The 12,702-nt window shown below is 47.2% G+C and overlaps 1 protein-coding gene across 1 annotated transcript in view; it reads right to left on the bottom strand.

Moving 5' to 3' along the window:
- Window positions 1-2,034: 2,034 nt before the first annotated feature.
- The window catches only part of TTI1 (TELO2 interacting protein 1), a 45,298-nt gene continuing 34,630 nt past the window's right edge, over window positions 2,035-12,702 (bottom strand). The window contains exon 8 of the mRNA XM_004430414.3: window positions 2,035-3,283. Within this exon, the coding sequence (XP_004430471.1) occupies window positions 3,100-3,283 (184 nt within the window). The 3' untranslated portion in view covers window positions 2,035-3,099. The remainder of the gene's footprint in view (window positions 3,284-12,702) is intronic.

Here is a 12,702-nt window from a genome sequence, read left to right as displayed (position 1 = left end):
ATCAACTCTAGATCATTCATGTTCTCTCCACAAGATGGTGCCTCCTGAGGACATCCAATCCTTCACAGGATCCCCTGGACCCAGCTCTACCCTTCCCTGAATCCTCCAGGAGCCTTGCACTGCCTGCAGATCAGAGCTCAAACATCTCAACCTGAAATTCAAGGCCTCTCAGTATCTGCTTTAATCCCTCACCTACCCCTAACTCCAGCCAACCACCACTCGGAACGCTGGTGCCCCCTGAATGAAAGGAGAAACTCTCATTGCAACAGCCAGTTTTAACAGGGGGAAACGATCACTTTGTGAAGCCTACGTTAACAAGGACTAGATTGAGTCAGCCGGACAGGTTCAAAATTAAAGTTGCCTGAACATAATAACAACTGGAGAGGCATTCTAATTAGTTTTTTTTTTTTTAATCAAGTGCAACAATCTGCCTGCAGGAATCTGAAAGCAACTCAAGATGCCTTAACTCTTTGAGGAACAGATGGGTTTTTGGAATACCACAGCACATCCTCCCACGCAGATTACCTCCTGGCGAGCTATCCCAGAGCCCAAGTTGTATCACGGCACAGGATGTATGTGCAGGTTGCCCTGCCACTCGGTACACCATCGCGGCCTGCCACACTCTGGTGCCCCGGGAAGGCCAGCTACTTTAATCTCACTGGGAGCTGGGTAATGCTGACAAGTCACGCCACCTCTCTGACTCGTTTTCTCATTTGTCAGGACCTGGAGATTGAATTAGCCTATCACTTTGTGTCCCCAGTGGAATTAGAAACAATGCTGTGAATCCTTTTACAATCCCCTCAATTAGAGGGCATTTCCTCCCTTTCCCAAAGGAAATCATCCCAGGATTTTAAGACTGGATGAGAGTGGAGTGATTATCTCTCTCTTTCAGGGGTTCTTAACTTGGGGTCCCTGTGGGGTCACAGGTGAAGTCTCTGGAATTGTACATAGAATTCTGTGAGGGCAGCCACGCAGACCCAGCAGATGAGGAGATGGTGCCTGACTGCAGGCTTGAAGGATGCAGGGGAAGAGGTCTTCAGATTTCATCAGAGTCCTGGAGGGGCCAGATTCCCAACAGATTAAGAGCTCTCTCTCTGGCCCATTCTCTCCACTTGACAGGTGGGAGAACTGAGGCCCAAAGAGCGGGGGCACCCCTGCTGACTCACTAGCAGAGCCAGACCAGAAGCCAGGCTGCTGCCACCTAGACCCGAGCTGGACATCCCACTGCCCTTGCAGGGAAGACCCTAAAAGGAAATGAATGGGGCCTCTCTGGAACTGGATGGGGACCTTGCTCCAATATGTTCCCCATGCCAACCACCTTCTGGATTCTTTAGAGCTTGGGGATTATCTACGTCACTGGAGGAATTATCTGGATGGTGCCTCCCCACGCATCTGGTGAGGAAGCATTCATCATTCCTGGGACCCTTTACCCTTTACACATGGGTGTGTGTGTGTGTATGGGGGGGTGGGACCCTTCACACATGAGGTGTGTGCGCGCGTGTGTGTGTGTGGCGTGTATCTAAATCTATATAGTCTTTGTGTTTTAAATCCCCAGCTAGAAAAATCAAGTATTTATCCTGCTTTTTCTACACATGCTCTCTCAAGGTTACCGCATGATTGCTGAAGGAAGGTTCTCTTGCACAAGTACTCTAACTAAAGGCAAGTTGACTGGTGGGACCAGAACAGCACTACTTTGCAATCCCTGATGAACGGGCAGATCCAGAAGGGATCACCAATGGCTGCCAACATCACAGGAAGAGATCAGACATTACACTCCTCTGATGGAAGTAAATACCACCACCTATGGAGGAGTGTTGACAAAAGACAAAAACAGAAACAAAAAAATCAAACCTGATCAAGCCTCTTACTCTGCCTCCCCACTTACAGGAAATACAGGTGACAGGAGGAGCCCATGAAATGACCCTACAGGGATGTAATCAGTAAATCCAGACTGCGGGAAATGCTGTAGGATAAATGACCTTGTTTCCTCGGCAAAAAGCTCACAGGGAAAAGAAGAGAGAGGTGCAGCAGGAATCTATAAATTAAAAGAGATTTATTAAGGGACATATTGATAACAGTAAAGTACATACCTTATTTGGATCCTGATTCAAACACACTGGGGGAATTTAAACACTGACTGAATACAATATTAAAGGACCATTGTTAATTTTTTTATGTGTGATAATGCTATTGTGGTTGTACATTTAAAAAAAGGTTTGGATATGACATCTGGGATTTGCTTCAAAATAACCCAGAGGCTGGGTGGGGCTGGGGAGTAAGTGGGGAGGGGTACCCACAAAGCAAGGCATGCGCTGGCACCTGGTGCAGCTGGGTTATGGGTACATGGGGCCTCAGGATACTATTATCCACAATGCAAAGTTAGAAATTAATCTCCTACCTAAAAGGTATCCAAAAAATCTTGATGAGCGTCTTTGCCTTCGGGGAGGGGAGACCGACTTTTCACTGTTTCTGTTTGGGACTGCTTGGATTTTAGACCACGGCTCCATATTATCTGTTCAAGAACATAACCTCATTTTTAAAAATCGCCCAATTTAAGTAACAAACTTCACAGTGAGCTCTTGACCATACTTTTCATCCAAGAAGTGCCTTTATTTCATTTTCTTCCAAAGAACAGGCTAGGTGCAACGCGTCAGTTCTGTCTCATCATTCGAGGGGAGGGAGGTGTGTCTGTGATGCAGGGCCGTTCTGAAGACTCAGATGCTGATACTTCCTCGTGGTCCTCAGGCACTCGGAGGACACACATGATGTGGAGTACAGGCCCACGCGTCCTTAAGCTCTCCGGTGTGGGGAGGGCTGTGAGGCAGCTGGGGCCGCAGAGGTGGTAAACTAAGGAGTTAAGCCCTTAGAGCTGCCAGACAATGTCATTTGGAAACACCAGGTATGAAATATAAAGAACAGTCAGCTACTTTCCTTCAATCCAATTTCTAAGCATTTGTGTGATCGATCAATTTATAAATTGATCTGTTGTCTAACCCACCTTCGAAGTCTTCTCTGCTGCTGCTGCCCCACACCCTAGGAAGGGAAAGAGGGGGAGGTGACCTCCTCTGGCGCCTGCTTGCCTGTGGGAGAGGGATGGGGTCACGGCAGCTCCTGGAGCAGGCGGAGCACGTTCGTGGAGTATTGGTTCTGCTGCCCAGTGGCCCCCCGCAGCTGCACAGGGTGGAGGCTGGGATGTGGGGGTGTGAACTTTGTGGGACAGTAAAGTTCATTCAGGAGGAACCAGGTGGAGTCCGGGTCTACCTTCATCAAGTGGAGGAAAACGCTGTGGAGAGACGCAAAGTAGTGAGGGGCAGGAAGGAGGAGGGCTGTCAGGGTTCTACCCAGGAGGCCACTGACTGGGCTGTCTGGGAAGAAACTGATGATAATGTCAAATCACTTCAAACAGAGAACAAACTCACTTTAGTTCATAAGAGAGGGCCATTCAGATGGTCTAACAGAAATAGAGGTAGAGTTTCATACCCACTGACATAGAGAAGAAAACTAATTAGTCTGAGCAGAACAATATTGACATCACACAAGCTCTTGGCAAAGAAACCAGTTAAGTTCTGGGGTGTAAAGCAGGAGTTTTCAGAAAGAAGAAAACACACAGGGCTCCCCCGTTCATTACAAGCTCCACTCAGCTCACAGGACCAGCCCCAGGGCAGGGGCTCCCCGTCCTGCCTGGGGAGCCAGCGCAAGCCCACAACCTCTGAGGCTCCAGGTCCATCTCTGGTCCGGCTCCAGGTTCATCTCTGGTCCAACTCCAGGACCATCTCTGGCCCTCCAGTTCGCTGGTGAACTCTGTAGTTGGCCCCTTTCTGGCCACCAAGAGCCATGGACTCTTGGTGATCTGGATATGTTTGTATAGGGATTAGATCCAGTTATTCTCCTAGGGCAGGACCACCTGAGCCCTGCCCCGTGACCTTTGGCAGAGGCAGAACACTGGTGTCCTACACATGACATGGACAGAGCTGAAGGGCCCAATGCCATATACTCACCTAGGGTGAGGTTCTGTATCTTGCCTGAACTCTGGGGTCACAACTCTTGCTTCTTATCTGCTCATATCTCATTTCTGAACAATCAAACGTGCCCAGGACCACGGCACTGGGCAGTCCAAGTGTAAACTTCATACACCTGGCCGACTTGGCGATTCAGAGTCTTGTCTCTTCAACCTCAGGAAGGAGGAGGCCCTCCCCTAACTGGCTCCCTCTGGGCCATCCTGCCCATCTCAGCTCACACATCACCTGCTCAGAGAAGTCAGCCTTCCCAGACCATTTTGCCTGGGTGGTTGCCCCTTATTTTCCCGTTTCAGGACACCCTTCCCAGCACTTACCAGCCATCTGTCTACTGACCATCTTCCTCACAATACAAGCTCCCGAGGGCAGACACCTAGCACGGCACATGGTAAGCCCTCAACAAATACCTGATTGAACAGGTTCTTATATTTGATAAGTGACTTATTACGCGGCACACGAATGACTTAAGATGACATCCTCTCTGGAATATTTACATTCTATAAGAGGATCTAAAGGAGAGTTCGGTGCTCACCACCAAGGGAGGACTGAGGAACGTTACTAACAGGGTTCACATTCTCGCAGACATCACCAGCTCTGGCTGTGGGAGATTATTCAACCTGGTCTCAGTTTCCTCATTTCTAAAAACAGAGGACGTACTTCTCAGGGTTTTGCTGAGGTTTAAACGAGAAAACAGAGATGCAGCCCCGCCCGGCGCCTAGCACACGCGACCCCCATCTACTTGCGCGGACAGTACCTATCGATGGACCACATTCTACTCTCGACCACCACTCCTGGGAGCCTCCCTATACCACTGGGCATCAAAGGGGAACTTCAATGCTTGCTAAACGGAGCTAAACTCTGGTTTTTAATTTCGTTAATATGAAAAACCTGTGCCCTCAGGTGATTTGGGTCTTACCTCGGTGAAGCCAGTTTTGCTTTCTTCCTCGGGTTTAGCAGACACATGCTAAGGAGCAAGGGAGGCAGGTGAAACGGGCACTTTAAAAATTCTTCTAGCATGTTTTGTGCCTAAACAATTTAAGTTTTCATTACTTAGGATAATCTTATGTTTATAACCTCAGTGGCGGTTGCTGGAGAAGTGATTAGAATATTCTAATTCATCGTTTCCACTTCACCACAGAAAGGAGATGGGGCCTGTGTGGGAGACAATTTTTGTTTAAAAACAAAAATATCTTTGATAATTAGAGTGGCAAGGGAAACGATTAAAAAACACACCAAAATTGGGAAGCAGATTTCTATTTACATGTGACAGTTGACAGTTTTCCCTGGTGCCAAAGTCTGTTAAAATGCAAACGGTTTCCCTCTTTTTTTTTTTTTTTTTTTTGCCTTTCAAGAACTGGAACAATTTCTCAAGCTACAGCATGGCACACTCTCGGCTTCAGGGAATATTTTGATCTGGGCAACACACAGCAAAGTAGTGTCACCGCCCAGTTCAGCCATAGCTCTGCTCTGACTTACACGGTGTGAAAACATGGCAATGCTCCTTTTCTGAGTCCTTTTTAACATGCTAAATGCAGATGTTGTATTCGTTGGCAGGAAAGGAAAAGGAAGGAAGCCACTCTCTTTGCTCTGCAAGACCTCTAAATAAAATGCTAACAGGGAAGCAAAGGAAAAATGTGTGCAAAGTTCACCTTCTTTTATTAAGCAAGAGCCAACTCTTGGAAGAATTATTTTGGGTCTCATTTCTTAGCTCTTAAAGGCGTAGACTCTCCAGAATGGCAGGCAGCAATGCAAGTTCCTTCTCCCCACCTCTGTGGCTTGGAGCAAATTATTTTGCCTCCGTGAACCTGTTTCCTCTCTCTCCAGAGGAAGATGATCACACCTGCCCCACCCTCCTCACAGGTTTGTTCCTAGGCTCTAAGGAGGAAAACACTTTGAAGTGTATAATGAAAACACAGTTCCTTCCAGAGAGAGAGTGTGTGTGTCTAAGGAATAATTATCACTACCAACCCTAGCAGCATCGCCACGGCATGGAAAATTCCCAGACACTCTGAAAAGGGCAAAACATTTGTCTTTCGTTTCACTCATAATTTCCTTCATCCTGACTTGGTGTGGGTCCCAATTCTCAGCCAATGGGGGTTCTCATTTTGCCCATTATTTTCAGGAAGAAATGAATGCAGCATTCTTTGCCCTCTGCATGCCTGAGGTCGGGAGCAAATACCGTGCCATGCAACCATGTGCTGGCAGGCATAGCTGTGTTCTTGCTTGGGGAAAGGCACGCAACCCGCTGAACTCCAAATGCCGACAAATTCTGAACCTGGACCCTTGTTCGCCTGAAGCCCCTGGGAGCTGAGCCCGAGACCCAGGAGGTCTTGTCTGAGTGCTCAGCAGCCCAGCTTTGCTCCAAACTCTGGTACCACTGCATCCTGGGGCCAGTTCCTGCCTATCCTGAGCTGGGGAGAGGGGCTCCCGGAGAGGGACTAGCTGAAACCTGAAGACCTGGAAAGCCTTTTTTGCATTATCAAAAGCCAGAAGACAAAGGCAGGACCTTTGTTTTGAAGTGATTGGGGTAACTGCCTGGAAAATGTTCCAAATACATCTTGAGACACAGCAGAGATGGCTGCTGAACATGCCAAATGGCCAGCTCCATCTTTTTTCAAACACTTTAAAACACTTTAAAAAATATATATGTACACCATTTAACTCCTGAATAAAAATTTCTTTCTCCTTCCCCCAGGCCCAAATCAGTGGCTCCAGGGAGCACAGTTATCAAGAGATTATCTGGTCCCCAGAGCTTCGGGAGGCACTCAGCTGTGCCTCATGCCTCCGACTGTCCTGGGGCGAGTGATTATCTCTCAATAACCTGTAGGGCCGTGTAGCTTAAATGATAACTTGACTTTAAAAAATTTAGAACTCGCCGTTAGGCAGTATCTAAGCAACCTCTGTTTCCATGGCAAAGTAGCCTGGTGTTTATACTGATTTTTCACTTAAAATGCGGTTTTATTGAATTTCACTTCATACAGGCAGCCATTTCCCTGCACTTCAGCCCTATCTACAATGGGCAGGTATCAGTAAGAACCTAATAAACTCCAGACACCAAACCAACAGAAGCGGCTCATTCCTTTATGATCAATATTGGGATGCTCCGAGTGACAAACCAGGGGGTGAGGTGGCTTGGGAAGGTAGGAAATGTGCTACCAGAATCTGGTCAGCTAGCTGTGGGTCCCATCTCTTGGTAGTTTACTAGCACGTGGTCCAGCCCAGGCACTGTGCTGGGCACGTGGGATACAAAGACGGTTGGACAAAGGCTCTGGCCTCAGGACTCCCTGTCCTGGAGGACAGAGTAATTACAGAGGCCCACTATGCAATGTGGAGAGGGCCGTGCTAGAAGTCACATGGAGCTGGGGAAGGATACCTGAGGAGGGGACATCAGGGTGTATCAGATCTATTCTAAGGCCCCTTCCAGCTCCAACAGCCCACAGCAGTTCTCAAGCACGGGTGCTGGGTCACAGCCCTTTAACCCCCTAAAAGTGGCAAAACCAAAAAGAAACCCTTTTGCTGCAGACGCAAATATGACAGTGTGTCCTCACCATCTCGGTCTAGACAACATCTGCTCAAAAGGAGCTCTAGAAAGCTGCCAGCTGATCGAGGCCTAGTAAAGCTAAATAAACTGTAACTGAAATGCAGAGCTTCCAGCTCTCCAGGGTGACAGGCTATTCTTTCTCTGTCAATTACTTGCTTGAGGGATCTGCTGCTCCTTGTCTCTTTCTGGATTTATAAAATGCTCTCATGAGCTGTCTGCATAAATGCCAGCGGTAAAGAACTTGTGGCTTTGCGATTTGTTTATTTATTTATTTATTTAGGGCTTCTAAAGAAGTTATTCACAGATGTCTCCTTAGGAACATGATATAGGCTGTCTCTACATGGGCATGACTAAATGCAATCAGAAAATCAACTCACTTGTTGGAGAGCAGGCACACCCACAAAGTTATTTTAGCTTCTCTGTTATTCCCTCTCTAGCAGAACAGCCTCCACACTCTTCTTTTCTCTGGCCATCTCTTCTGTGACTCTGTACATGCTGATGCTACAAATGAGGCTGTGTGTTTCCTTTTAAACAAATGGATGCTCAGGGTATTGACATGTCCTAGCCAGCAAGCAGTAGGGCGATGTTTCTATACTCAGTAATTTACTCTAATGGGTCTCGGTTCATTGGTTAACCAGTATTTCAAGCCTGTCCTTTCTTGCTATTCAATTTAGCTATCTTCCCCCGCACAGAGATCGTTTTTTGTTTCCAAACGTTAGAAATTGAGGATTATGACTTGAAGCAACGATTTAGTCTCCAAATAAATACTACCAATTACCTTTGCAACTATACATACTCGTTAGACTTAACTATATTTACCTGTTCAAAACCATTCATCTATCAATCTAATTCCAACCCATATATTCACACAGAGACCAATATTAGAAATATTTAAATGCAAAGGGGACAGGATTTAAAACCACAAATACCAGTAGAAGCTTACGATGCTAACTGCGCCCCTAAAGTACCCCAAGACAAAGTATCATAAATGCAGTGGAATGACTCCACTGCCTTATGCATATTTAAAAAGATATGGCACTGAGAGGACCAATCTGTTACAGACAATTCAAAAATAAGCCAGAACTTAGAGGGGTTTAAATCCCACGGGGGCAGGATTTAAAAGCAGCCCCTTCCATCTGGCCAGCTCTCCTGCCTCCAGGCCCCCTGCAGGCCTAGGTCCCATGAGAACACCTGCTAGGCACAGATTTCACCGTGGCCCTGTGCTACGGCTAACCTGGGCCTTGGCCCCAGCTGGCTGTACTCTCAGGCCACATGCAGTGTTTCCTGCTCCTTCCTGGAAGAGTTGTACCCTTGAAGATAAAGATATCTTCATAGCAGCCTGCCTATTTTGTCCCCCTCCCCCTGAATTGTTTTCTTGTAACCCACGCTTTGGCACTAAGCCAGCAGCCTCCACTGATGGATGCCATAAGAAACAGCTCAAGGAAATGTAGTTCTGTATTTACTGCAGGGACGTAAGGGATATTAGCTACAACAGTCCCCAGTGTTCTTCTAAGATGACCCATGGAGAAATTTTCTTAGGGTTCAGTACCAAGGAAAGCTGTGCTTCTTTCTGAAAAGGTTCCTTTTCTTATTCCAGTAATGACTGGAAGCTGCACAACAGGTGCATTTCCCTCTTTGCTCTGTTAGGAAGCCCAGAGCCATGTGTAAGGCTCATCTCTAGCAGGGATGCAGAGCTCTAAGTCTGCACTTTATATATTAACCTCAACCCTGATTTCACCATGTTTTTCCCTCCTATTATTTTCCCCTTTTAAACAGCTTCTTCACTTCCTATTTCTCTTGATGCCCTAGGTCTTTTCTGGAATAAGGAGGAAGTTTAAATAATGATAACAACTACTAATTGACTTTTTACTCTATGCTGATATTTTGTGCTAAAGAAATATACATAACTTTACTGAATCCTTGTAATAATTTTATTGGGAAGAAAACAATAGATATGCTTATTCTAGTCTTATAGAAGAGGAAACTGAGACTTGAGAAGGCAATTTATTTACCAAGATTACACTGCTACTGAGCAGCAATGTGAGGTCAACTCGAACCTGGTATTCATCTTTGAAATCTTTCAACTCTCAACACAGCATTTGGCTCTTTTAAATAAATACACATATAATGAGACAATCGAGGCCACTTCCCTGGCTACTTTACTCGGTACTGATATCATCATATTCACTTCAGCCTCTTAGGTGCTCAGGACAGACCACAGATGCTGCAAAGTGATGAAATAGCTACCCTGTGGTCTGCCACGGCTTTTGATATCTGAAATGCACTTTGTGGAGGCGGTCCAGCTACCAGGAGCACTAAGAGCATCCTGGTTCCCAACCCAGCAGTACGTACAGCCAATGCACACCCACACTCTGCCTTTCCCACTGGGTGGTCGTGGTCGACACTGGCGGCTTGTCAATCGCATGACACACCAAGGAAGCAAGGAAAGGATCGGCAGTATTTGATTTAAGTGGTGCAGAGGTCCTTGCCTTCAGATCTGAAACCTGGCAACCCACTTTGTTTGTAATCTGCATGGCAGATGTCTCTTATCTTTGACACCAGGAAATCATGCCTATATATGCACAGTGAACAGCTTTAGATCTGAGTGTATTTTTAGAACAATGAGCCTGGAAAAGAAAAGCAGCAATGCCTGTCAAAAGATGGATAACAGGAAAGCTAACTACTTGGGTCTGGATTTGTCAACTATTAATCAAATGTCAAAAGGAAAAATATTAGGAGTGCTCTCATTTCCATGCTGGGTACAATTGAGGGGAAACAGCTCTACAGCCCAAGCTCAGACTGCCCACACCGTTTAAGGGGACGAGCTACTAATTTCAAGCTCAGCTGAACTAATGGATCACCTCTGCAGCTCCTGATCCGCTCAAATATAATAGGCCCACGTGTGGGTGAAGAGAGGAGCTGGGGCTCTGACGGGGATGAAACAAACCAGCCTGCGCCAGTCTCTGTGCGTCCAGGGCTTGAAGGCACCAGGCTGGTTCTTTGATGGGCTGGATCCTACTGCTAGAAAGAAAGTGGGGAAGTCAGTTGGTAAATGAACCTTCAAACCAGGTCCTGACTTCTCACGCAAAGGGCGGTAGGAGGAGGTAGCACAATTAACATGAAAAAGATCATTCTGAGGAGAAAACCTTGGTTCAGATTTTAGTAAAGATGAAGCAGGCTTACAACAAGAAATACCATGCCCAAGTGTATGTGTGTATGTATAACATATACATAATACATCATATGTTTGGCATATTTATATATATCCCACATAGGTTTGTGTACACACATAATTATACCTCTGGAACATAAGCCCTGGAGGGCAGAGGCCTTCTCTCTCTTGCTCCCCTCTATTCTCAGTGCCTAGAACGGTGCCTGGCACACAGCAGCTCCTCAGCGATCAGCAGAGTGAATGAACGCTGAATGGACTCCCTCACATATTAAGGCGATTCATCTGCACAATGACTCTGGGAGGAAGGTGTTATCAGCACCCCCAGTTTATACAGGAAGGAAATGAGGCACAAGGAAACTAAGTCATTTGCTCAAGGTCACAGAGCCAGTAAGATTTGAGCCTAGGTTTGTCCACCTCCAAGACTGGAGCCCTTTGCCTTCATATACAATGGCTAGCCAGGGGACGCGGTGGGGGTACCTGACCCCTGGCCCTGCAACACACAGACACCAAGGACTGCAGCATCCAGGACCTGCACACACTCCCTGCTGGCACCCTGCATCCCCACCTGGGTTCTGGGGTTGGCAGGTGGAGGTAGGCCTGGGGGTGGAGACCAAGTGGCCTGAAAGCATTGTTTCTCCATCATGAACACTAGTTGGGTATGGACTTCATCGCTTTAAAAATAAGTATTGCCTCGTTTGTTCCTTTCGGCCTCAGAGTGGAAGATTCACTGGATGATTTAAGACCTCCTTGCAAAAGACAGGGAGCCTCGCAGGCTGCTCAGAGATAGGCCCAATGAGCGTGATTTTAGCGGAGTCGAGTTGAACCAGGCTGAGAGCATGTACTGGCTTGAAGGAAAAACACAGAAATTTGGTGTCTGTGCTCTCATCTCAAATTCCTTCCATGTATGGGAAGGAAAAGCTCCATCGCCAGAAAGCACAGAACTGTGGAGGCCCAATGCATGCTGGGAGATATCTCGGGGGCCACTTGGGAATTTAAATCAGTTAAGTTTGCCTCTGCCATGGCTGAGATGGGGATGCAGCTGATATGACCTGTTATTTTGTAATCCAGTGCTTACCCTCAAGGACACTGTCTTATTTACAGCTTGTGGTAGGCTGACCCCTCCTCCCACCCCAAATATGATTTTCTCATTTGTTATCCACTGAAGTTATTTAACTAGATGGACTTTGGGGAGCTGGTATTTTTCTTGCATAGCCAGTTAACAGTGACACCTGGTGGTAACATACAGCAAGGTTGTACCCTGCCCATACCCCCACCCTCCCCTAAGTTGCAAGATTTATGTCCCTCCTCACAAGGCACATTCGCTAGACAAAAGCATTAAACTGGAATGGCATCTCTGTTCTAAGCATTTACAGCCTCGGTTATATCAACCACCCCCTGATCAATTTCCATTTCTAGAGTTTACAGCCTGGACGTAAAAGCCTGCCACAAAGGCTATATTTAATATGAGAAATTAAAAAAGCAAACACAGCCTTGGTCATTCTTTGGAGCCAGGAAAAGCAAACAGGAGGAAGGAAAAACCCAACTGTATAGACACAAACAGGAACTTTCGTGGGGCTGCTGAATTTGCCTCCATTCCACCTTGAGGGAGTCTGCCCCTCCGAGGTCTCAAGGCCCCCCTGCCAGACCCACAGACACGGCTGCTCACCCACCAGCCCTCACAGGTTTCCTCACCAGCTCTGTCAGACAGGGGGCCATCTGCCCAGTGTTGGAAACTCCCCACCTCTGAGAGAGCTGGGGCATCTCTGGACAGCTCTGGCTTTACTGGTTCTTCCGAGTACTGAGCTGAGGCTCGAGTGACTGTAACCCTCTGGCTACAGGGCACCCCCTTGGGTCCTGGCAACGAACACAATACCCCTCTCTTCCCCCAGGAGTGGGTGGGGGTGTCACTGACTGCTGGGGGGACACTGAGGAGCAGGAGCGGAAGCAGGGGGCTGGTGAGGAGGCTTCCGCAG

The sequence above is a fragment of the Ceratotherium simum genome, chromosome 21 (assembly GCF_057802395.1).
Source record: "Ceratotherium simum simum isolate JZ-2026a chromosome 21, ASM5780239v1, whole genome shotgun sequence".
NCBI lineage: Eukaryota > Metazoa > Chordata > Mammalia > Perissodactyla > Rhinocerotidae > Ceratotherium > Ceratotherium simum.
Note: the sequence above shows the minus strand (reverse complement) of the source record. Positions and strands in the feature narration are given on the sequence as shown.